Source organism: Leopardus geoffroyi, chromosome B1, assembly GCF_018350155.1.
Source record: "Leopardus geoffroyi isolate Oge1 chromosome B1, O.geoffroyi_Oge1_pat1.0, whole genome shotgun sequence".
NCBI lineage: Eukaryota > Metazoa > Chordata > Mammalia > Carnivora > Felidae > Leopardus > Leopardus geoffroyi.
The window spans coordinates 173,018,245-173,044,186 of NC_059327.1; the positions used below are offsets into that span (position 1 = coordinate 173,018,245).

Sequence of the window (25,942 nt, forward strand, 5' to 3'; positions counted from 1 at the left end):
TTACGCACACACATTGGCAAAAATGGGAAAACACCTTCAAACCTAGGTGAGGACAAGATCTTTGCTTCTTGAGATCATTTCTTTATCTTTCTTGTTTAGAAGATAGTTTGAAACTGTCTATCAGACAGTAGTCTTCTTAATGGAAAGTGACTCAAAATGAAAAAGTCTCAGTTCAAGGCCTCTTTTTTTACAATCGATCTTAGCCAAAAGCCTGAGAAGCAATCAAGCCCTCTTTTTTTTTTTTTTTTTTTTTTTTTTTTTTTTTTTTTTTTTAGTCTTACACAAAAGGAAGTGAGTATGAAGTTGCTTGCATAAACTTAAAGAACTGCAGAGATGAAACCCAAAGCAGGAAGAAACATGCCACCAATGTACTGGAGGGGAACACACTGTGTCATGTGAATAGACATGACAAAAACAGCCTTCTTTAAATTACTTTTGGCAATTGTGATCGCATTCATTTTAATTTTGCCAGAACATTTTAAGACACCAAAAGGTGAGTACATAATTATAATTTATCTTTTCTTTTTCTAATTAAAAAAAAAAAAATTATGATAGCTAACGGTTACAAGGAAAGATCCTCTCTTTGGATACACGCTGCCTGGGCTGAAGTTCTATGTCTGAAAAGTTAAGAAAATGAGATTGTAATTTTAGTTGACTGTTATATAGCACAGTAACCTTATTTGCACTACTTAATTATTGTGGCATACCGTAATGCAATAAAAAATGAAAAGAAATATTTAAAATGTGTAGTCTAGATTTTAAACATTGAGTTTACATTCATCTCACATGATTTTGCTCTTTGAAGTAATTTCCTTCAAAACAGTTTTAAGTATGCTTTTACACTCTAGACTTATTTCACAAAGCGAGTCATATTTGTTATGTTAAAGGTGTTTGATTTCCCTCTACCACAGCTATTTCACACAAATAACTCACTGTTGCTTTTTGAAAAATAAGAGAATTTAAAATAAGATGGGTGCAAATTTCAGCAGGTGTGTGCGTATGTATATTTGTAACTAGAGAAAAAATGGAACAAAATGTCCTCTGCGGATATTTCAGGGATTTGTGATATTATTGTTGGAGCCTGGGATAAGAAAATAAATAAATGTAAATTTGAACTATTTTTATATGTCAGTAAAAGATTTAAAATATATATAAATGTGCGTTCGGAAAATAGTTGTGCTCCCTAGCATTTAATAATAAGAAAAAGTAAAAAGAAAACACTATATTCTATCATTAAAGTTATATGAATTTGCTTAAAATCAGGGAAAAGCTTATATTTGATGACATTCTGCCATGATTACTGTTGCATGTACATGATACTAAGTGGCCTGATAACAATATTTTTGCTAAACAAACACTATGTGCAATTTTGTGAATGATTGAATTTTTCAAAATTTTCTTGGTTTTCTGGCATTATGTTGCTCAGACTAAACAATCATAACATATATTTTTAATTCTTGATTCCACTTAGTGAAAATATAGAGAATAGTTAGAATTGGTATGGAGATAACTTATTTCAACTTTTAAGCCTTTTAAATAGTAAGCTGATTTGATAGTTATCTAAGGTAGGCCATGAAGATGGACCTCACATCTCCAAAAAATCAGGTTCATCTAACGAAAACCAAGTAATCAGCCTCAAAAAAGATTTCATAAACTATTTGCTAACTGTTGGTTACTGTATTATGAGAACTGGTGATTGCCAGAGCATGTGAAAAGCTTTTCTTTCTTGGGCAGATGTCTTGACAGTAATCAACCATTAATGATTTTTGTGTTTTTACTTTCACAACTAATTACAATCAGCTCTCACTACTACCTATATTGCCTCTGCAAACTTAAAATAGCCACTTCGCTTTTCCTGGTCCAAGAACAGCACAGATATTTCCTTGGACTCTTTAGGGGGATGGATTTATTTGGGAATTTTATTTCAAAGGGACCTTCCTTGGGGCCAACAAACAAAAATGTTTGAAAACCGTCATCTTATCCTGATGTCATTTTGTGGTAGAAGGGATTTTGCACACAGCCACCATAAATGAAAGGTTGATGATTGAGTAAAATATTTTACACATGCAATAGTGCACGTTTTATATTTTATAATGGTTTATGGATCACCAGGAACAAGGTCACATAGCTTCATTTCATCTAGTCTAATACAGATTCAACTAAAGGCAAATGATTATTTCACTTTTTTTCAGTAATTTTTAAATCACAGCTATAGTTGCCTTATGAAATGAGTTGACATGTCAACTGGCATATTTCATAAAATAAAATACCTGGTAAAAATTTTTAGATGTTCAAGAAGTGCTAAAATTAACCTTGAGATTCTCCTGTATAGTCCTACTCTTCTTATCAGTTACTTGTGGGTTTTTTCCCCCATTTTTTTCTTACATCCTACTCACTTTAATTTCTAAGATAAATATTATAAAATGATTTTTACTTATAAATTATTCACTGATACCACGTCGTTAACACATCAAATGAATTCAGAAGGAATCTTAATGAGGAATAATGTATTCATGAGGTTTAATAGATTTGATTTCAAAATAATAAACCCTCTGAAGGCCTAAGTTAAAAATAGAGAACGGTGTTTGATCATTTTTCATCAAGAATGTGCCTGAGTCTCTGAATAATCATTACTCAGAATATTCAATTATCATAATTACACAGTATAAGCTATCTAGTCTAACTTTATTGAAGAAGAGGAACTTCTTCAATGGTGTTTTGGACTTTTAATGAGTTTGCATTGGGCATGCACTGGCAAGAGAAACTATTTTAATACTTCCAGTTTATTTGAAAGACAGCTTATACTAAGATACAGTAGTTAATGTAATGATTTGCTACACTTACATTGCATGTAGATAGTGGAGATAGAAAAGGAATGGATATATTTTGATTCAGAGATGCTTGCAATTAAGAGAGCCTGGGTTGCCGCAAACAGGAGACTTCACCAACCAACTTTTATTGGACTTACAGTGTTTAAGAGAGAGAGACCTGCTTAACCCATATCAATCTCAGTGATCTTTTATTTATTTATTCCTCCGGTCATGAACAGTGCCTACCTGTGCTGGCTTCTGCAGCACATATACTGAAATTGGAATGAATAGTGTCTCCCTGTACCAGGAACCCGGGGCTACAAAAACAACAGGCAACTCTTCCTTCAAGGAGTTTTCAGTTAGCGGGAGGCCTGACTGGTAAATAATTAAATACAATACTGTAATTACTGAAATAGCAATGTAAAAAGGTACAATGGAAACATAAAAGTTGCTTCCAGGCCTGTCTGGGGAGGATGTTCCTTCCATTTTTGTTGCAAAGAGATAACTGTCAGAACTCTAATGATCAGCTAATATTTCTCCTTACCTGCTTGCAGAAGCACTCTCTAAGAGTAGCAATTATTTTCAAATAAAATGTACTCATATAAATATCTCAGAAGTTCTTGAAGCCAGAAATTGTAGTCATACAAATGTCTTACTGATAATTCATGGCAATGCAAGACAGGAATAGCAGAGATAACAACACCTCAAACCTAATTTTATTTAGCTATTTGACTTCCTCGCTTACTTGTTAAGAGCCAAACTGACATAAACTATGTTTACCAGCTTTCATTTTCCCTGGCATTTCACACTTTCTGATGGAAATGGTAGTATAATGGACCGTGAACTGCAAGAAAACAGTGGACAAAGGAACTTAACTTACAAAGTATACAAAGTATAGGATAAACCCTGAAGTATTCAACCCTATGTACACATTACTTATGTCTATATTATAAAGAACAGTGTTACCAAGAGTAACTGCAACTAATTTGCCTGAAAGTGTTCTTAGTTCTTAAAAATGGGAACTTAATTTTTCTCTCATTAACTGGCTCATTAAAAAGTTAATCAACATGGGGCGCCTGGGTGGCGCAGTCGGTTAAGCGTCCGACTTCAGCCAGGTCACGATCTCGCGGTCCGTGAGTTCGAGCCCCGCGTCGGGCTCTGGGCTGATGGCTCAGAGCCTGGAGCCTGTTTCCGATTCTGTGTCTCCCTCTCTCTCTGCCCCTCCCCTGTTCATGCTCTGTCTCTCTCTGTCCCAAAAATAAATAAAAACGTTGAAAAAAAAGTTAATCAACAATCCCCAATAAGGTCTGGGATATAGACTAACAACTATTAAAAAAAATTTTTTTTAATGTAATAAATACTTACACATGTATCAGGTACTATACCAAGTACTTTTACAAGTAATAACTCATTCTGACACATTAAATACTTCATCTCATTTGTGGCAAAGCATCATTCTCAAGAGAGACTATTCTGAAAATATTCAGAAAGAAGGACTAAAACTAGATGGGTAGATTTACTTTGTTGTAACATTTTATTTCTTATGGAATTTTCTGAATCTTTATGGAATGCAAATGGCTACTGATCGACACAATATGTTTACAAATATATTGTAGACATTAGATGCTGGCAAAAAAAAAAAAATAGACACTGCTAAATAAAATGCTTTCCACTGCTTTGGCAGAATGGGTTTTATTCTGTTAGATTATATACAGCAACCCTTGCTTGGGATGCTTTCTCATTGCATTGGTAGATGCCCTTTCTGTACACCTTTTTTGTTTTTATAGAAAAACAACTTTCTTTAAAATAATAATGCGGTAATATATCTTACCCTGATACTGCTGTTTCTTTTCTCCATAGCACTCATACCCTATATAACTTACTTATTGTGTGTACTTTTTGCTGTCTGATTTCTCCAAATAGAGCATAAGCTTGATGAAAATGAGGTTTTTGTCTGTTTAGGTCATATTTTAAGCACTTAGGACAGTACCTGCCACATTAAGAGGCACTCACCAAGTATTTGTTGATGGAGTGAATTTTCTGACTCATACTGTAAAGGAAATAAAAGTGAAACATTCTTGAAGGAAGCATTTCTTATCTGATCATCATAACCACCTTTTGATTTAGGCAGATCAGGCACTATTATCCTCCTCTTGTATTTTTGAAGCGAAATTTTACTTCCTACCTAGAACTTTTAGGTTGTGCAATGTATGAAATTTATTTCACAGAATCTTTCACTTAAAAGATATGTGTCTGTTTACCCTAGGTTATTTTCCTACCATTTTTTTTTTCCCATGGAGAGTTTCATAATGTGCATTTACTTCCCTATTTTGACAAGTAAAGTCAGCAATCTTTCTTATCTCCCACTGTTCCACATACTGTTACCATAAATTAAAAGTAACCCCAAACTTTGCCCCTTTTCCCCAAGAAATATTTTAAATTGTCTTTCCCAAATGTTCTATGAATAAATCCATATCCTGTCTAGACTCCCCTGTTCCTTACCTGGTTAACACCATCAATGTATCATTCATTTGCAACATGATATATTTTTACCCTTTCCAACTCAATATTACTAGAGAAGCCTCAATTACTGAACCCAAAATGGAAATGTAATTATTTGAACTTTTGCTATCGAAATTGATACTCTTTGAGTCTATACCATTTGTTAAACAGGCAGACCTGTAACCAAAGGAAAAAAAAAAAGTATGTTAACTAGTATCTCTGTAATTAGGCAGCTAAGCCGTTAGCTTTTTTTCTCTCCTGGCAGCTAATATTTTTTTTAAGTTTATTTATTTATTTTGAGAGAGAGAGAGTGAACGGGGGAAGTTTAGAGAGAGAGAAAGAGAGAGAATCCCAAGCAGGCTCTGCACTGTCAGCAGGAGCCTGATGTCTGGCCTTGAACTCAGAACTGTGAGATTATGATCTGAGCTTAAATCAAGAGTGGGACATTTAACCAACTGAACCACCCAGGCACACTAGCTAATATTTTTAAATTGCTGAATTATGATACAGAATATCCAATAATGATTAAAGCTATTTAAAATTTTTTAAATGTTTGTTTGTTTGTTTGTTTGTTTGTTTAGAGATAGACAGAGTGTGTGGGGGGAAAGGGCAGAGAGAGACGGAAACACAGAATCCAAAGAAGGCTCCAGACTCTGAGCTGTCAGCACAGAGCCCGACAGCGATCATGACCTGAGCTGAAGTCGGACACCTGAGCCACCCAGGCACCCCTGATTAAAACTATTTAGAAACAATTGGAGGTGTTTTGTTTAGTTTGGCTATTTTTTTAAAAGCACAATTTACACACAGTAAAATACAAAGATCTTAAGTGTTCAGTTTTATAAATTTTGACAATTATATGTGACTATGTAACTACAACCCCATACAAAATACAGATTTTCATCACTCCCAGAAGGATTCCTTTTGCTCATTTCTGTCAAATTTTCTCCTATTCCCAAGGCAACTTTCTGACCTGTGTCACCATAGTTTAGTTTTATCCCTTCTTATACTTTATATAGACGGAATCATCACACAGTATCTATTTTTGATCTAGCTTCTTTAGCTTAGCATAATGTTTTTGAGATTCACCCATGTTATTAAGTGCATCACTAGCTCTTTTCTATTTATTGCTAAATAGTCCATTATACAAATATATCGCATTTGTCCCTTATGCCACTGGGTTGTTTCCAGTTATTGGCCATTATAAATGTGCTGCTATGAACATTTTTGTACAACTCTTCATATGAAAATATGTTTTCATTTCTATCAGGTAACTAGTAGTAAAATAGCTCAATATATTTAATTTGATAAGAAACTGCCAAATGCATCTCCAAAGTGGTTGTACTAGCTATGTTTCTGGTGGTAAAAATTGCTTTTTTTCTTCAGTTTGTATTTCATATACTGAACCAATAACACTTAGAATATGTATTGTCTGAAAGAATCCATGCTTCTTCCAAAGTTCCTTGACAACTCGTTAACAGAGAAATAGCCTAGGTATTGGGAAAATATGACTTGACGTAGAGTAGTTTCTGGAGCTGCTCTTGTCTGTCAAACAATGAAGATTTTACTGTACATTCTCACTTATTTTTGAAGGTCAACAGAGAGTTGAGACTTCTATTCTTGCATTCAACCTTGAAAAATACTCTTGGCACAAAATATCTAACAATGTGAGATAAAACATTGAAAACTAAAACATTAAGAACAACAACAAAATATATAGTTGAACTACTAACAAAATAAGAAAACTCCTCAAAGGTGGAAAATGATTATAAATTATGAATCCAGACTGGTAAGCAAGAATAAACAGATTGGTCACCTGAGTAGCCTAGAGTCTGTTTCATGGGTCATACATGGTCGACAGAAGCCAGAGCTTAAGACTGGGACCCCAAAGGTGACATGCTCTGTGAAGGAGTAAGGAATAATCTAGGGAAAACTTGTTTGGCTATGAGGAAATTTGTCTGCCTTTACCTAGGCACTGGAGAGAGTAAGGAAAAAATTTCCCCTGAGAGTTTGTGAACACAAGTTGGCCATAGCTTGGATATTAATGATCATTGCCTATAAGGTGTGAAAGGCCAAATCCAAGAATTAAGTCTTATCTTTATTTTTTTTTCTTGTATAAATTTGACATGTGACATTGTTCCCTAGTACTTTGTTGAGGATGTTTACATCTGTGTTCATCAGAGATATTGGCCTGTAGTACTTTTGTGTGTGTGTGTGTGTGTGTGTGTGTGTGTGTGTGTGTGTCTGTGGTGTCTCTATCTGGTTTTGGTATCAAGGTAATGCTGGATTCAGAATGAATTTGGATGTTTTCCTTCCATTTCTATTTTTTGGGATACTTTGAGAAGAATAGATATTAACTCTCCTTTAAAATTTTGTTTAATGTTTATTTACTTTTTTGAGAGAGAGAGAAAGAGAGAGAGAGAGAGAGAGAGAGGAGGACAGAGAGAAATAGGGAGACACAGAATCTGAAGCAGGCTCCAGCCTCTGAGCTCTCAGCCCAGAGCCTGACACAGGGCTTGAACCCACAGACTGTGAGATCATGACCTGAGCTGAAATTGGATGCTTAACTGACTAAGCCACCCAGGCACCCCTATTAACTCTTCTTTAAATATTTGGTGGAATTTGCTTGTGAAGCCATCTTGTCCTGTCCAACTTTTTTTTTTGTTGTTGGGAGTTTTTTGGTTACTGATTCAATTTCTTGGCTATTCACATTTTCTATTTCTTCCTATTTCAGTTTTGGTAGTTTATATGTTTGTATGAATTTATCCATTTCTTCCAGGTTGTCCAATTGGTTGGCCTATAGTTTTTCACAATATTCTCTTATAATTGTATTTCTGTGGTATTGGTTGTTATTTCTCGTCTTTCATTTATGACTTTATTTATTTGGGTCCTTTCTCTTTTCTTTTTGATAAGTCTGGCTTGAGGTTTATCAATTTTATTAATTTTTCAAAGAATCAGCCCCTGGTTTCACTGATCTGTTCTACTGTTTTTCTAGTTTCTACACCATTTATTTCTGCCTTAATCTTTATTACTTCCTTCCTTCTTCTGGTTTTGGGTTTTGTTTGTTGTTCTTTTTCCAGCTCCTTTAGGTGTAGGGTTAGGTTGTTTATTTGAGGGTGTTGTTGTTGTTGTTATTGTTGTTTTGCTTTTTGAAGTAGGCCTGTATTGGTATAAACTTTCCTCTTATAACAGCTTTTACTGCATCCCAAAGGTTTTGGATTGCTGTGTTTTCATTTTCATTTGTTTCCATGTATTTAAAAATTTCTTCTTTGATTTCCTGGTTGACCCATGCATTGTTTAGTAGCATGTTATTTAACCTCCATGTATTTGTGGTCTTCCCAGATTTTTTCTTGTGGTTGACCTCTAGTTTCAAAGTGTTATGGTCAGAAAAGATGCATGGTATGATTTCAATCTTTTTGTATTTGTTGAGGCCTGTTTTGTGGCCCAGTATGTGACCTATTCTGGAGAATGTCCCATGTGCACTTGGAAAGAATGTGTATTCTGCTGCTTTAGGATGAAATGTTCTAAATATATCTGTTAAGTCCATCTGGTCCAATGTGTCATTCAAAGCCATTGTTTCCTTGTTGATTTTATGTTTAAATGATCTGTCCATTGATGTAAGTGGGCTATTAAAGTCCCCTAGCATTATTGTATTATTATTGATTAGTTCCTTTATGTTTGTTATCAACTGTTTTATATATTTGGATGCTTACATGTTGGGTGCATAAATATTTACAACTGTTAGATCTTCTTGGTGGATTGTCCCCTTTATTATGATATACTCCCCTTTTTTATCTTTGTTACAGTCTTTGTTTTATTTTTTAAAGTTTATTTATGTATTTTGAGAGAGAGAGAGAGAGAGAGAGAGAGAGAGAGAGAGAGAGAGAGAGAGAAAGAGAGAAAGAGCACGAGCATGAGAGGGGCAGATAGAGAGAGAATTCCAAACAGGCTATCAGTACATAGCCCAATGCAGGACTCAGTCTCACAAACTGAGAGATCATGACCTGAGCCTATCTCAAGAGTCAGGCACTTAACCAGCTGAGTCACCCAGGCACCCCTCCAGTCTTTGTTTTAAAGTGTAGTTTGCCTGATGTAAGTATTGCTACTTTGGCTTTTTTTTTTTTTTTTTTTTTTTTTTTTTGACATCCATTTGCATGATAAATGTTTCTCCATCCTCTACTTTCAATCTGCAGGTATCTTCAGGTATCTTAAGTCTAAACTGTGTCTCTTGGAGGCAACATATAGATAGATGTTATTTTTTTAATCCATTCTGACACCCTATGTCTTTTTGTTGGAGCATTTAGTCATTTATATTCAAAGTAATTATTAATAGATACGTACGTATTGCCATTTTATTACTTGTGTTGTTGTTGTTTCTGGAAATTTTCTCTGTCCCTTTCTAGTATTTGTCACTTTTGGTCTTTTCCTCCCAAAGAGTCCCTTTTAATATTTCTTGCAGGACTGGTTTAGTGGTCATGAACTCCTTTAGTTTTTGTTTGTCTGGGAAAATCTTTATTTCTCCTTCTTTCTGAATAATAGCCTTGCTGGAGAGAGCACTCATGGCTGCAGATTTTTTTTCATTCAGCACTTGAAATATATCATGTCACTCCCTTCTGGCTTGCCAAGTTTTTGCTGAGAAATCTCCAGTTAGCCTTATGGGTCTTCCCTTGTAAGTTAAGGACTTCTTTTGTCTGGCTGCTTTTAAGAGTCTTTCTTTATCACTGTATTTTGCAAATTTAATTATGTCTTGGTGTTGCCCTGCTTTTGTTAATTTTGATGAGAGTTCTCTGTGCCTCCTGGATCTGGATGTCTGTTTCTTTCCCCAGATTAGGGAAGTTTTCAGCTATTTTCTCAAATAAATTTTCTGCTCCCCTTTCTCTCTCTTCTTCTTTTGAGACTCCTGTAATCCGAATGTTATTATGGTTGATTGAGTCACTGAATTCCCTAAGTGTATTCTCATGTTCCATAATTCTTTCCCTCTTTTGTTCACCTTCATTATTTTCCATTACTTTGTCTTCTAGGTCCTTAATTCATTCCTCTGCTTCCTTCAGCCTGCTCTTCATTGCATCAAGCCTGTTACTAATCTCTTTTGCTACATTCTTTATCTCTGATTGATTCTTTCTTCACTCTTTTATCTCTGTGGTAAGGATCTCACTAATGTCTTTTATTCTTTTCTCAAGTCCAATGAGTATACTTATGATTGTTGCTTTAAATTCTCCATCAGGCATGTTACTTATATCTGTTTCACTTAGATCTCTGGCTGTGGCCTTACCTTGTTCTTTTATTTGGCATGAATTCCTCCATCTTGGCATTTTGTCTAAGTCTCTGCCTTCTTCTCTGTGTTAGAAAAGGCAGTTATGTTTCCTTCTCCTAAAAGTAGTGGCTTTATGAGGAGGTCATGTAGTGTCAAGGGCCTGGAGCTTCAGGGAGTGTCTTTGGTGTATGCTGTGTGTGCCCTGCTATTTTGTTTTAGCTGCTCTATCCTTCAGGTAAGTCATTTGCAGAGGCTTTCTTTGCCTAGTGTGGGCAGTTTTTGGTCCTTGGTCTGAATGTGGCAAGTATTAACTAGGTGTGCTCTGGTCTGCTTGTGAAATGAGACCTGATACCACTTCCATCAGAACTGAGACCATGCAGAAATCTCTGGTCAGATGTGGTGTGGGCAGAGGTTTCTGCTGGTCTTCTAGGGGAGGGGACCCACAATGCTGGGACTGAGGCAAGTTTGACTGAGAAGAGTAGTCTAGTCTGAACTCAGGGGACTTGGTGTAAGCAAGTTAGGTAGCCAGTGTCAGTGCTATGCTGTCTCCTGCAAGTGGCTCTGTGTTTATGCTGAGGGGTGGGGAGGGAAATGGTGACAACAAGTTACTTTGTTACCTGAGAGGCATTTCCACGAAGCTGCCTCTCAGGTATATGCTCTGAGAAGAGCAAATAATCTCCCTGCTGTGTGCCCCAGGCTCTCTTCAGATTATTGTTTCCATGCTGTCTGCCCCTGGGCTGTTTGCCTGCCTTCTCTCCCTGACCCCTCTTGACTCTATCCCGGGCTAGCCCACTGACCTTTAAAACTCAAAACTTCAAGCCCCACTGGTTGTAAGATCTCAAAAAATACAACCCCTCTCATTAACCAAGCCAATGGCTATGGGAAATGTTCTCCTTGTGTATTCCCCTGTGTGCTCCTCTCTGTCTCTCTCTCTCTCTCCCTTCTCCATTACCATAGCTCCCTCCCCTCTGCAGTATCTGTGATCCATTTCTCCCCTAAACCATAGCTCCACACTTTTTACCTTCTTCAATGTGGACTCTTCTCTCCCTTTGGTTGTGGAGTTTGTTCTGTCAGTCTTCAGGTTGATTTCTGGAGTATTAGGATGATTTGATAGTTATCTAGCTGTGTTCACGGGACAAGATGAGCCTAGGATCCTGGTCCTCCAACTCTGCCACCATCTTCCCTCTCTCATTTGACGTTTTTTAGATTCCACTTATAAATGATACCATATAGTAACTGTCTCTCTTGATCTTATTTTACTTAGGATAACGTACTCAAGTCCATCAATTTTGTCACAGATGGCAGGATATTCTCCTTTTTCATAGGTGAACAATACTACATTTGTGTATATATAACACATTTTCTTTATTCATTCACCCATTGATGGGCACTTGAGTTATTCCCATATCTTGGCTATTGTGAATAATACTGTGATAATACTGTATGGGCATGCAGATATCTCTGTGAACTCCTGTTTTCATTTCCTTTGGGTATCTACCCAGAAGAGGAACTGCTGAATGATATGATCTATTTTTAATTTTTTGAGGATCCTCCATATTGTTTTCCATAGTGGACAGACTAATTTACACTCCAGCAGTATATAAGGATTCCTTTTTTACCACACCAAGAAATTTAATTTAAAGTGATTTTGAGATAATGTGGTATTAGATACCAAGCAGAGGTAAACAGCAATCCTTTCTGGAGGAAAACATCTTCAAATCAGATCTCAAATAATTTCCCAAACAAAATTCTAAGTAACATGAGCTATTGTCAAAAATCATAAAACACATGAAGGCTTATGGGCACCTGGCTGGCTCAGTCAGAGGAGCATGTGACTCTTGATCTCAGGGTCATGAATTCAGGCCCCATGTTGGGTGTAGAGATTACTAAAAATAAATAAATAAACTTTAAAAACCCCACATGAACAGACAATAGTCAACAGAGACAAAAATAGCAGAATCAGATCTTTAAAGAATTCAGATATTGGGGTTATGAGATATATCATATAAAGTAAATATTTAGTTTGTTTCAATAAAAAATGGTATCAAATGAGTATGAGTAAAAAACAAGACTATTAAAAATAATCAGGCAGATTTATGAATCACTATATTATATACCTGAAACTGAAATATCATGCAGATTGGAAAAAGAATAACTTGAAAGTCTAATTATGAAATTATAATAAGATGAAGTAGAAACACAAGGAATGGAATAAATGGATCAGACACAACTGAATAATGAACTGGAATATATATCTGAAGAAATTACTGAGAACACAACACAGAGATCCAGAGAAAGAGCAAATATGAAATAGAGATTAAGAGACATAGAGAACAAAGGGAGAAATCTCTAATGAAGCTATCAAAGGAGAGAAGAGACAGAATGGGGAAACGACTATGTTTGAAGAGATGTGGCTGAGAATTTTACAAAAGTGAAGAAAGACATACATCCTCAGATTCAGGAAACCTAACAAGTCCCTACCAGAATAAATACAAAATTCTCTAGAACATGAAAAAAAAATCAAAAATAACCAGAGATAAAGACTGATTTTCTTCAAAGGAAAATTAGGTAGCTCATTTCTTGAAAGCAACCATGAAACTCAGAGGCAGTGGAATAAGCTCTGCAAAGTACTGAGGTAAAATTAATGTCAATCTGGAACTGGTGAGATGTACATTTTCAGATGAACAAAAACAGAGAGTTTGTAAACAGCAGATCTTCAGAGAAGGAATTTATAGAGAATTAACTATAGAAGAAAAGATAAAATCCTAGAAGGGAGGTCAAACATGCAAGAAATGACAGGGGAAAGACCCTCAATAATTATAACCGTGTGGGTTTATCTAAATAAATCCTGAAAATGTTAACTGCATACAACAAAAATAACCACTGATTTGTGTGTCAATGAAAAAAGAAGATAGAACTAATATGCTGTACAAAAATAGCATTCCTTTCAGAGGCTGTAGGTGAGAATCCATTTTCTTTTCTTTTCCAGCTTCTGGAAGGTTTCTGCATGCCTTGGTTTGTGTCTTAACTTCCATCTTCAAAGCCAGCAATGGCCTGTTGAGTCTTTGTCACGTTGTGGTATTCGGACACACTCTTTTGCCTCTCCCTTCCATATTTGTGATTATATTAGGTCCTTGGATAATCTAGGATAATTCCCCCCAACTCCTTTTTTTAAGATAAGTGCACCAGCTATGTTCATTCCATCTTCTGCCTTAATTTCTCTTTGGCATGTAATGTAACATATTCACAGGTTCTGGGAATTAGGATGTGGACATTTTTGGCAGGTTATTGTTTCTGTCTATTAAAACTGAATAACAAAAGATAGGCAGACATATTCAGTAATGTTAGGATTGGAAAAGGACACAGTAGAAATTTAAAATGTAATAAGAGGTTACTATTAATAACTTTAAGTCAATAGATTTAAAATGTTAAGGACATATTTATAGAAAAATATAACTTACCCAAGCTTACTTAGGAAGAAATGGAAAACTGAAGAGTGGTACAACAATTAAAGAAATTGAACCAATGGGTTAATATTTGCTAAAAGAAACCCTAGATTTGGGTAATTTTACATGTATGTTCTGCCAAACTTTCAAGAAATAGGTTGAATAGATAAAATAATTTTATAATAAACATTTCCAGAAGATAGAAACAGGGGAATGTTTTCCAATTTATTTTTTAAGGCTAGTATACATCTTGGTACCCAAACTTAACAATGATGGAACAAAAAAGAAAAACTTACAGGCCAATCTCATTTATAAACATTGATTAAGGGGTACCTGAGTGGCTTAGTCGGTTGAGCATCTGACTTTTGATTTTGACTCAGGTCATGATCCCAGGGTCCTGGGATTGAGACTCAGTCGGGCTCTGTGCTGAGCATGGAGCCTGCTTAAGATTCTCTGTCTGTCTGTCTCTCTCCCTCTGCCCTGTCCCCCATTTGCACTCTCTCTCCTAAAAAAAAAATTTTTTTTAATAAAACATTAAGAATCTAATTGGATAGGGGCACCTGGCTGGCTCAGTCAATACAGTATGCAACTCCTGATCTTGGGGTTGTGAGTTCAAGCCCCATATTGGGTGTAGAGATTACTAAAATTAAACCTTAAAAAAAAGAATCTAGAGGGGAAGATGGCCGCATAGAAGCGTGCTGGGCTCACCTTGTCCTGCTGATCACTTAGATTCCACCCACATCTGCCTAAATAACCCAGAAAACCACCAGAAGGCTAGCAGAATGGACTCTCCAGAGCCAAGTGTATACAAGAGGCCCATGGAAGAGGGTAGGAACGGCAGAGAGGCAGTGCATGCTACACGGACTGGTGGGAGGGAGCCGGGGCAGTGGAGGGGTAGCCTGCCCGGCAAGGCAGAGCCCCCGACTCTGGCTTGCAAAAGTGGAGGGGCTGGACTCCGTGAGTTCTGACAGCCAGAGGGACTTAACATCTGGAATGTTAAAAGTCAACAGCTCTGCTCTCGGAGAGCGGGGAGGGCGAGAGGAATCCAGGAGGGAGAGTTGTTGAGCCTGGGAAGACAGAGCTCAGCTTGGCAGGGGAACAAAGGTGCTTTTAAGTGCCATCTCCCTCTCCCGTCCCCCAGCCTAAATCCCAATGGGAACCAGTTCCTGTCACTGAACTTGCTTGCACCATGCAAACACCCAAAGCTGTGCTTCTGTGAATCCATCCTTCCGATGGGTCTGTCTTCCTCCCGGTGCCACAGGGCCCCTCCCACAGGGGACCACCAATGGCAAAGCGAGCTGAGCCTGCCCCTCCTGCCCCTGTGCACCTTGCAGATCCACCCTGGCTAATACGCCAGATCCCATCAAAGCAGCACCACAAGCCTGGCAGTGTGGAAGTAGCCCGGACAGGGGCCACACCACTCCACAGTGAGTCCTGCCCCTGGGAGAGGGAAAGATAAGGTACACACCAGTCTGACTGTGGCCCCAGCAGTGGGCTGGGGACAGACATCGGGTCTGACTGTGGCCCGTCCACCAACACAAGTTACTCCAGATAGCACAGGAGAAGTGCCCTGCAGTTCAGCCTCACTCCAGGGACTATCCAAAATGATGAAACAGAAGAACTCTCCTCAAAAGAAACTCCCGGAAGTAGTGACAGCTAATGAATTGATCAAAACCGACTTAAGCAATATAACAGAACAAGAATTTAGAATAATAATCATAAAATTAACCACTGGGCTTGAAAAAAAGTATAGAGGACAGCAGAGAATCTATTGCTATAGAGATCAAGGGACTAATAAATAGTCATGAGGAGCTAAAGTGTGCTACAAATGAGATGCAAAATAAAATGGAGGTGACCACAGCTCGGACTGAAAAGGCATAGGAGAGAATAGGTGAATTAGAAGATAAAATTATGGAAAAAGAGGAAGCTGAGAAAAAGAGAGATAAAAAATCCAGGAGTATGAAGGGAGAATTAGAGAACTAAGTGATGCAATCAAACGGAACAATATCCGTATAATAGGAAGTCCAGAAGAGGAAGAGAGAGAGAAAGGGGCTGAAGGTGTACTTGAACAAATCATAGCTGAGAACTTCCCTGATCTGTGGAAGGAAACAGGCATTGAAATCCAAGAGGCACAGAGAACTCCCTTCAGATGTAACTTGAATCAATCTTCTGCACGACATATCTTCTGAAACTGGCAAAATACAAGGATAAAGAGAAAATTCCAAAAGCAGCTAGGGATAAACACGCTCTTACTTATAAAGGGAGACCCATAGGACTAGACCCATAAGACCCACCAGACCTATCTACTGAAACTTGGCAGGCCATAAAGGAATGGCAGGAAATCTTAAATGTGATGAACAGGAAAATATGCAGCCGAGAATCCTTTATCCAGCAAGCCTGTCATTCAGAATAGGAGAGATAAAGGTTTTCCCAAACAAACAAAAACTGAAGGAATTCATCACCATTAAACCAGCCCTACAAGCACTCCTAAGGGGGATTCTGTGAGTGAAATGTTGCAAGGACCACAAAGTACCAGAGACATCACTACAAGCATGAAACCTACAGACATCACAATGACTGTAAACCCATATCTTTCTATAATAACACTGAATGTAAATGGACTAAATGCTCCAACCAAAAGACATAGGGTATCAGAATGGATAAATAAACAAGACCCATCTATTTGCTGTCTACAAGAGACTCATTTGAGACCTGAGGACACCTTCAGATTGAAAGTGAGGAGGTAGAGAACTATCTATCAGGCTACTGGAAGTCAAAAGAAAGCTGGAGTAGCCATACTTATATCAGAAAAACTAGACTTTAAATTAAGGGCTGTAACAAGAGTTGAAGAAGGGCATTATATAATAATTACAGGGTCTATCCATCAGGAAGAGCTAACAATTATAAATGTCTATGTGCCGAATATGGGAGCCCCCAAATACATAAGCAACCTTATTGATAAGAATGTGGTAATTTCAGGGGACTTTAATACTCCACTTATAGCAATGGAAAGATCATCTAGACACAGTATCAATAAAGAAACAAGAGCCCTGAATGATACATTGGATCAGATGGACTTGACAGATATATTTAGAACTCTGCATCCCCAAACAACAGAATATGCTTTCTTCTCGAGTGCACATGGAACATTCTCCAAGATAGATCATATACTGGGTCACAAAACAGCCCTTCATAAGTATACAAGAATTGAGATCATACCATGCACACTTTCAGACCACAATGCTTTAAACTTGAAATCAACCACAGGAAAAAGTCTGGAAAACTTCCAAAAGCATGGAGGTTAAAGAACACCCTACTAAAGAATGAATGGGTCAACCAGGCAATTAGAGAAGAAATTTTAAAATAGATGGAAACAAATGAAAATGAAAATACAACAATCCAAACACTTTGGGATGCAGCGAAGGCAGTCCTGAGAGGAAAATACATTGCAATCCAGGCCTATCTCAAAAAACAAGAAAAATCCCAAATACAAAATCTAATAGCACATCTAAAGGAAATAGAAGCAGAACAGCAAAGACAGCCTAAATCCAGCAGAAGAAGAGAAATAATAAAGATCAGAGCAGAAATAAACAATATAGAATCTAAAAAACCTGTAGAGCAGATCAATGAAACCAAGAGTTGGTTTTTTGAAAAAATAAACAAAATTGATAAACCTCTAGCCAGGCTTCTCAAAAAGAAAAGGGAGATGACCCAAAGAGATAAAATCATGAATGAAAAGGAATTATTACAACCAATCCCTTAGAAATACAAGCAATTATCAGGGAATACTATGAAAAATTATATGCCAACAAACTGGACAACCTAGAAGAAATGGACAAATTCCTACGCATCCACACACTTCAAAAACTCAAACAGGAAGAAATAGAAAACTTGAACAGACCCATAACCAGCGAAGAAATTGAATCAGTTATCAAAAATCTCCCAACAATAAGAGTCCAGGACCAGATGGCTTCCCTGGGGAATTCTACCAGACATTTAAAGCAGAGATAATACCTATGCTTCTCAAGCTGTTCCAAAAAATTGAAAGGGAAGGAAAACTTTCAGACTCATTCTATGAAGCCAGCATTACTTTGATTCCTAAACCAGACAGAGACCCAGCAAAAAAAGAGAACTACAGGCCAATATCCCTGATGAATACGGATGCAAAAATTCTCAATAAGATACTAGCAAATCGAATTCAACAGCATATAAAAAGAAATATTCACCATGATCAAGTTGGATTCATTCCTGGGCTGCAGGGCTGGTTCAACATTCGCAAATCAATCAATGTGATACATCACACTAATAAAAGAAAATGTAACAACCACATGATCCTGTCAATCGATGCAGAAAAAGCATTTGACAAAATTCAGCATCCTTTCTTAATAAAAACCCTTGAGAAAGTCGGGGTAGAAGGAACATACTTAAACATCATAAAAGCCATTTATGAAAAGCCCACAGCTAGTATCATCCTCAATGGGGAAAAACTGAGAGCTTTCCCCCTGAGATAAGGAACACCACAGGGATGTCCACTCTCACCGCTGTTGTTTAACACAGTGTTGGAAGTGCTAGCATCAGCAATCAGACAACAAAAGGAAATCAAAGGCATCCGAATTGGCAAAGATGAAGTCAAGCTTTCACTTTTTGCAGATGACATCGTATTATACATGGAAAATCTGATAGACTCCACCAAAAGTCTGCTAGAATTGATACATGAATTCAGCAAAGTTGCAGGATACAAAATCAATGTACAGAAATCAGTTGCATTCTTATACACTAATGAAGCAACAGAGAGACAAATAAAGAAACTGATCCCATTCACAATTGCATCAAGAAGGATAAAATACCTAGGAATCAACCTAACCAAAGATGTAAAAGATCTGTATGCTGAAAACTATAGAAAGTTATGAAGGAAATTGAAGAAGATAAAAAGAAATGGAAAAACATTCCATGCTCATGGATTGGAAGAATAAATATTGTTAAAATGTCAATACTACTCAAAGCAATCTACACATTCAATGCAATCCCCATCAAAATTGCACTAGCATTCTTCTCGAAGCTAGAATAAACAATCCTAAAATTTGTATGGAACCACAAAAGGCCCCGAATAGCCAAAGTAATTTTGAAGAAGAAGACCAAAGCAGGAGGCATCACAATCCCAGACTTTAGCCTCTGCTACAAAGCTGTCATCATCAAGACAGCATGGTATTGGCACAAAAACAGACACATAGACCAATGGAATAGAATAGAAACCCCAGAATTAGACCCACAAGAGTATGGCCAACTAATCTTTGACAAAGCAGGAAAGAATATCTGATGGAAAAAAGACAGTCTCTTTAACAAATGGTGCTGGGAGAACTGGACAACAACAGGCAGAAGAATTCTTACACTTTCTTACACCATTCACAAAAATAAACTCAAAATGGATGAAGGAACTGAATGTGAGACAGGAAACCATCAAACCCTAGAGGAGAAAGCAGGAAAAAACCTCTTTGACTTCAGCCGCAGCAATTTCTTACTTGACACATCCCCACAGGCAAGGGAATTAAAAGCAAAAAGGAACTATTGGGACCTCGTGAAGATAGAAAGAGTCTGCACTGCAAAGGAACCAATCAACAAAACTAAAAGGCAACCAACAGAATGGGAAAAGATATTTGCAAATGACATATCAGACAAAGGGCTAGTATCCAAAATCTATAAAGAGCTCGCGAAACTCCATACCCAAAAAACAAATAACCCAGTGAAGAAATGGGCAGAAAACATGAATAAACACTTCTCTAAAGAAGACATCCGGATGACCAACAGGCAAATGAAAAGATGCTCAACGTCACTCCTCATCAGGGAAATACAAATCAAAACCACACTCAGATACCACCTCACGCCAGTCAGTGGCCGAAATGAACAAATCAGGAGACTATAGATGCCTGAGAGGATGTGGAGAAACGGGAAGCCTCTTGCACTGTTGGTGGGAATGCAAACTGGTGCAGCCTTTCTGGAAAACAGTGTGGAGGTTCCTCAAAAAATTAAAAATAGATCTACCCTATGACCCAGCAATAGAATTGCTAGGAATTTACCCAAGGGATACAGGAGTGCTGATGCATAGGGGCACTTGTACCCCAATGTTTATAGCAGCACTTTCAACAACAGCCAAATTATGGAAAGAGCCTAAATGTCCATCAACTGATGAATGGATAAAGAAATTGTGGTTTACATACACAATGGAATACTACATGGCAATGGGAAAGAATGAAATATGGCCTTTTGTAGCAATGTGGATGGAACTGGAGAGTGTTATGTTAAGTGAAATAAGTCATACAGAGAAAGACAGATACCATATGTTTTCACTCTTATGTGGATCCTGAGAAACTTAACAGAAGACCATGGGGGAGGGGAAGGGAAAAAAAAAGGTTAGAGAGGGAGGGAGTCAAAACATAAGAGACTCTTAAAAACTGAGAACAAACTGAGGGTTGATGGGGGGTGGGAAGGAGGGGAGGGTGGGTGATGGGCATTGAGGAGGGCACCTGTTGGGATGAGCACTGGGTGTTGTATGGAAACCAATTTGACAATAAATTTCATATTAAAAAAATAAATAAAAATAAATAAAAAATTAAAAAAAGAATCTAATTGGATAAAAATGATCAAACATGTATAAAGGTGTGTAAAATTATCAAATTAGATTTATACCTGGAATACAAGATGAGTTAGCATTAGGAAACCTAATAACGTAACTCACTGTATTAAGAGTAAAGAAGAAAGAACACACCATCATCTCAAAGTTCTTGAATGAGCATTGAATTATATTCAACAGCCCTTGTAATGAAAAACCATTAGCAAACTAGGAATAGAAGAGAGCTTCCTTAAACTGATCTCCAAAAATGATTATATGAAATATTATTCTGAGTGATGAAATGTAAGTATTCTTTAAGATCAAGAACAAGCAAAGATGCCCTCTCTCAACATGTCTATTCTTCATGGTACTAGGGGTCCTGGTAGTGCAATAAGTAAAAGAAATAAAAGTTATGAGGATTGGAAATCAATAAATAAGATTGTTTTTATTTGTAGTTGGTAAGCATATCTGCATAGAAAGTCCAAAAGATTTATACAAAATAAAAGTTAATAAGGAAGTTTATAAGTGGCAAAAAATAAAATTGATGTTCAAGTCAATTGTATTTCCATATGCCACTAACAAACCTAAAACACACCCTTAAACGATACTGTTGGCCCTAACAACAAAAAGTAAGGAACCCAAGAGGAAATCTAACAAAAGGTATATGGGGTATAATGTAGAGAGATCACTGAAAGATAACAAAGAAAGCCCAGATAAATAGAGAAAGGAAGGAAGAAAAAAGCGACAGGAAGAACTCAGTATCTTATCTCTCTTTTCCAATGGATTTCAGGGTTCAAGTCAGAATCACAGCTAGGTTCCTCACTGATCTTAACAAGCTGATTCTAAAATTTATTGTAAAGAGCAAAGGGCCAAGAATAGCTAAGACACTTTTAAAAGAAATGAACAAGGTGAGTGGACTTTTCCTATCAGATACAAAAGCTTTTTTATGAAGCCCAAGTAATTAAGTCAGTGTAATTTGCCAAGATAGAAAAATGAATTAATGGAACAAAATTGAGATCCCAGAAACACACTCATATATCCATGGGTACTTGATATATGTCAGAGGTGTCTTTATGGGTAGCGAGGAAAAGATATCCAATGAATGCTAATGTAATTGTTTATCACATGTGGAAAAAATTAGCGTGGCTTCCTACTTCACCCTGTACCCAATTCCAGATAGATTAAGAACAAAAATGTAAAGGCAAAACTTTAAAACTTTTAGAAGTTCATTTTAACTTTAAGGGAAAAGGATTTCTGAAGGCACAAAGCACAAATTGTAAAGAAACGATTGATAGATTTGCTGCATTCAAATTTAGAGCTTCTTTTATCTAAAAGATCATAAAGAAAATGAATTGATAAGGCATAATCTGTGAGAAGTTATCTTAATATTTTAAATATAAAATATTTAAAGACCTTCTTAAAATTTTAAATAGAAATTTTAAAGAACTCCCAAACAGTAATAAGAAAAAGAAAAACAACCTAACAGAAAAATATGTCAAAATAGAAAAAACAAGAAAATACACTTTGAAACATAGTGAGATTCTAGTTAATACTCACTGACTTGGCAAAACTTGAAAGGCCTTGGCCAATATGTATTGTCAATAGGAACCTTTATACATCACACAGAAGATTATAAATTGGTACAATCACTTCATATAACAATTTGGCATTTTCTAGGAAAATCAAAGATACACATACTGAAAACCCACCAATTTTACTCAGTATGTATACTAGAGAAACTTCTGTATTTTTATACTGGCAGATATGTTCATCAACGTTCATAATAGCATTATTCGAACATAAACTTTACTGAGATAAGACTTACATATAATAAAATGCTCTAATTGTAAGTGTATAGTTTGAGGTTTCACAAATGTTCACACCAATGTAACTACCACCACAATCAAGATATAACACTTTCTAAAACCCCACAAAGGTCCCTCTTTCTCCTCTGCAGAAAAACCCTTCTCCCACTGTCAATATATTTTTCCATTTCCTAAGATTTCATTTAAATAGAATAATAAACTATGTAATCATTTGTATCAGGCTTCTTTCCCTTGGCATAATGTATTTGAGTTTCATTGTGTACATGTTGTTGTTTGGATCAGTATTTTCTTGCTTTTTGTTGCTGAATAGTATAGTCCATTATAAAGGTATGCCAGGAATTGCTTATATATTCACTAGTTGTTGGGCTTTTGGATTGCTTCCAGTTCATGGCTATTACAAATAAAAAAGCTGCCATGAAAATTCATGTATAGGTATTTTTATTTCTCTTGTGTAAATTTCTAGGAGTAGAATTATTGGGTCATATACGAAGTATATATTTAACATATAAAAGATGGAAATCTGTTTTCCAAAGTGGTTGCACTATTTTATGTTCCCACTGGCAATGCATGAGGGCTATAGTTCATAGCAGCATTATTCATAACAATAAAAATAGAAAGAACCCAAATGTTTACTGTCAGAAGAATAAACAACTTGTGGTATATTCATTCAAAACAATACTACAGACAATTAAATTAACTATAGCTATATGCAGCGACATGACTAAAACATATTAAACAAAAAAGGTAAGTCATAGATGAATACATACAGTATATTCCATATATATGTGTGTATACACACACACACACACACACACACACACACACACACAAACACATTTCCAAAATATATTAAATGAAACACTGTTATTTAGGAATATGTACATCTTGGAAAGACTCTAAGATAAAGCAAAGGAGTGATAAACACAAAATTCATGATTGTGGTTAACCTCTTGGAAAGGAATATGTAGGGATGAGAAGGGATAGGGTGCTTCAAAGATATTGGTAATATTAGTACCCTTAATCTGCATGATAGATACATGGGTGTTTGTTTATTTTTATCATTCTTCAACTGACATGACACATTTTACATATGCTTATATATGATAAAGCTTTATCATAAAAATTAAAAAAGAAAATAAAGGTAGTTGATGTTTTTACAGCCTTACTCTCTGGCTTTCTTAAAAAAAAAAAAGTTTGACTTGGGCATTTGTCCTATAGTGTAATGTATTTTTTTTTTTTAAGTTTATGTATTCATTTTGAGAGGGGGGAGACAGAGACAGAGACAGAGACAGAGAGAGCAAGCATGAGTGGGGTAGGGACAGAGAGAGAGGGAGAGAGAATTCCAAGCAGACTCTGTGCTGACACAGCGCAGAGCCTGATGCAGGGTTTGGACCCATGAACTGTGAGATCACGACCTGAACTGAAGTCAAGAGCCAGAGGCTCAACCAACTGAGCCACCCAGGTGCCCCTGTAATGTTTTATCCTAATTCTACTTAATATTCTATATACTTAGGCTGAGAGATTGCAGTCATAGTACTGGAGTAATTCTGGAATGCATTTCTATCTCTGGGAGTGAGAATTTAGATGTCTGACTGCCAGCAATATTAATGGCAGTAGTTAAATTCATATATCCTTGTTTATGGAGATGAGAAAATAGGCCACCTGATAACAAAAATGATTGAGCACAATTTAATATTTCTTAAAATTATACCAGGGAAGGATATATCCTCTATTTATTTCCTTTCCAATTGAATTATTTAAAACTAAGGTTTAAAAACCATCATAATTACCTCATAGTCAAATATAAAGGATATAGCATTAATTCTAGAAAGCCTAGCTGGTCACTTATTGGATAAGATGATTGTAATATTGACAGCAAAGATTTCTCTATCTAGATTGTATCATAGGAACACAAATTCAAGAAATGGAAAATTTTGTAAGATGAAAAATGCCAGTAAGTAAAATGGAAACATGGCAAGAGATGTTTTTGTGTCTTTTAATAGTATAAAAAAACTATAGGTTATAGTGTTCCATCAGATAGTACATTTCTTTCTCCTTCCTGGGACATTATTATTGAAGAAAATAGTTTTAAAAATTAGTTACAATTCAATCATAACATTGTTTATGAATATATTAACAAATATGTTAACAAAATTGTGGATTTGAGTAAAATATCTCCCCCCCCAAAAAAACCCTTTATAGCAATGCAAGTATGAAATGTGTTTATAGCTAGAAATCACATGTGAATCATTATAGAAACAATTTCAAATGTAGAGGACTGAAAACAAGCCTCTAATTTTATTAAATAATAAAAATATAACCATCAGTAATGAGACATGTATGGAATTATTATTAAAATACAAATTCCACAAATAAAAAATTCTTTAATACCAATCGATAGCCTGGTTTTCTTTTAATATTGAACCAAGATGTATGACTAGTAGTAATCACTGTAAGAATTGAAGTAATTCTTTCATCATACTCCACATTATTTGAAAAACTAAAACATTTATTTTGCCCTATGTGATTATATGAGAAATGGTAAAGAAAGTCACATCAAGGGACAATTGAGTTATTTTTTCCTACTAGCAAATGACTGTCACACTAGGAATACCTGAGAGAGAGAGGTTACCTATTCCTTACATGATCATTACTGCTAAATAGGGATTCTCAGTTTTTATATAGTGAGTTTTAATTACTTATGTGAATTACTTCACAGATAATTCTACCTTAAATGAAAGTGAATTTTTAATTTTCACTTTGGAATATAGGTTTGAATTTTAAATAATATACATCTGTACAAATTTCAAAAGTGTTTTCATATGTACTATACCACTTGATGCTACTATAACCTGATGAGGTTAGCAGGATCTAGAGGTCTTATCTCTATTTTGCTGATAACAAAACAAGACTTACAGAGATTAAGTAAATTGTCCAAGTATCTTGCCTAATGACAGATATAGCTCTAGAGTCCTTGTCTTATTTTGAATACAATGTTCTTTCTTTTATACCATCATTTCCATATCTAATGTTTGTCTTCAGGCAAAAATAAAAATTAGGATGTCACTCTGTTAAATGTCATCTTTGGGGGTTCAGATAGGTTGAATAATGGCTACCCAAAGATATCACGTGCTAATGCCTGGAACTTGTGTTACCTCATAAGGAAAAAAGGTCTCTACAGATATGGTTAACTTCAGGATCTTGAGATGGGGAGATTATCCTGTATTACCCAGGTGGAACCTAAATTCAATCACAATTGTCCAATATAACATGCTTATAAGAGAGGCAGAGGGAGATGACACAGACAGAAGAGTAGAAGACAGGACAGAGGAGAAAGCAATGTGACCAGAAACACGGAGATTGGAGTGATGTGGCCACAAGCTAAGGAATGCCAATGGCCACCAAAAATTGGAAAAGGGTGGCCAGAAACAGATTCTTCTTCAGAGCCTTCAAAGGGACAGTGGTCCTGCAGACACCCAGATTTCAGACCAATAAAACGG

At 36.3% G+C, this 25,942-nt stretch overlaps 1 protein-coding gene across 4 annotated transcripts in view; it reads left to right on the plus strand.

Moving 5' to 3' along the window:
• Positions 1-324: 324 nt before the first annotated feature.
• TMEM156 (transmembrane protein 156) overlaps positions 325-25,942 on the plus strand; it is a 52,600-nt gene continuing 26,982 nt past the window's right edge. For all 4 annotated transcript variants that reach the window (XM_045475014.1, XM_045475016.1, XM_045475015.1 and 1 more), the window contains exon 1: positions 325-493. In XM_045475014.1, coding sequence (XP_045330970.1) covers positions 406-493 — 88 coding nt within the window. In that variant the 5' untranslated portion in view covers positions 325-405. The remainder of the gene's footprint in view (positions 494-25,942) is intronic.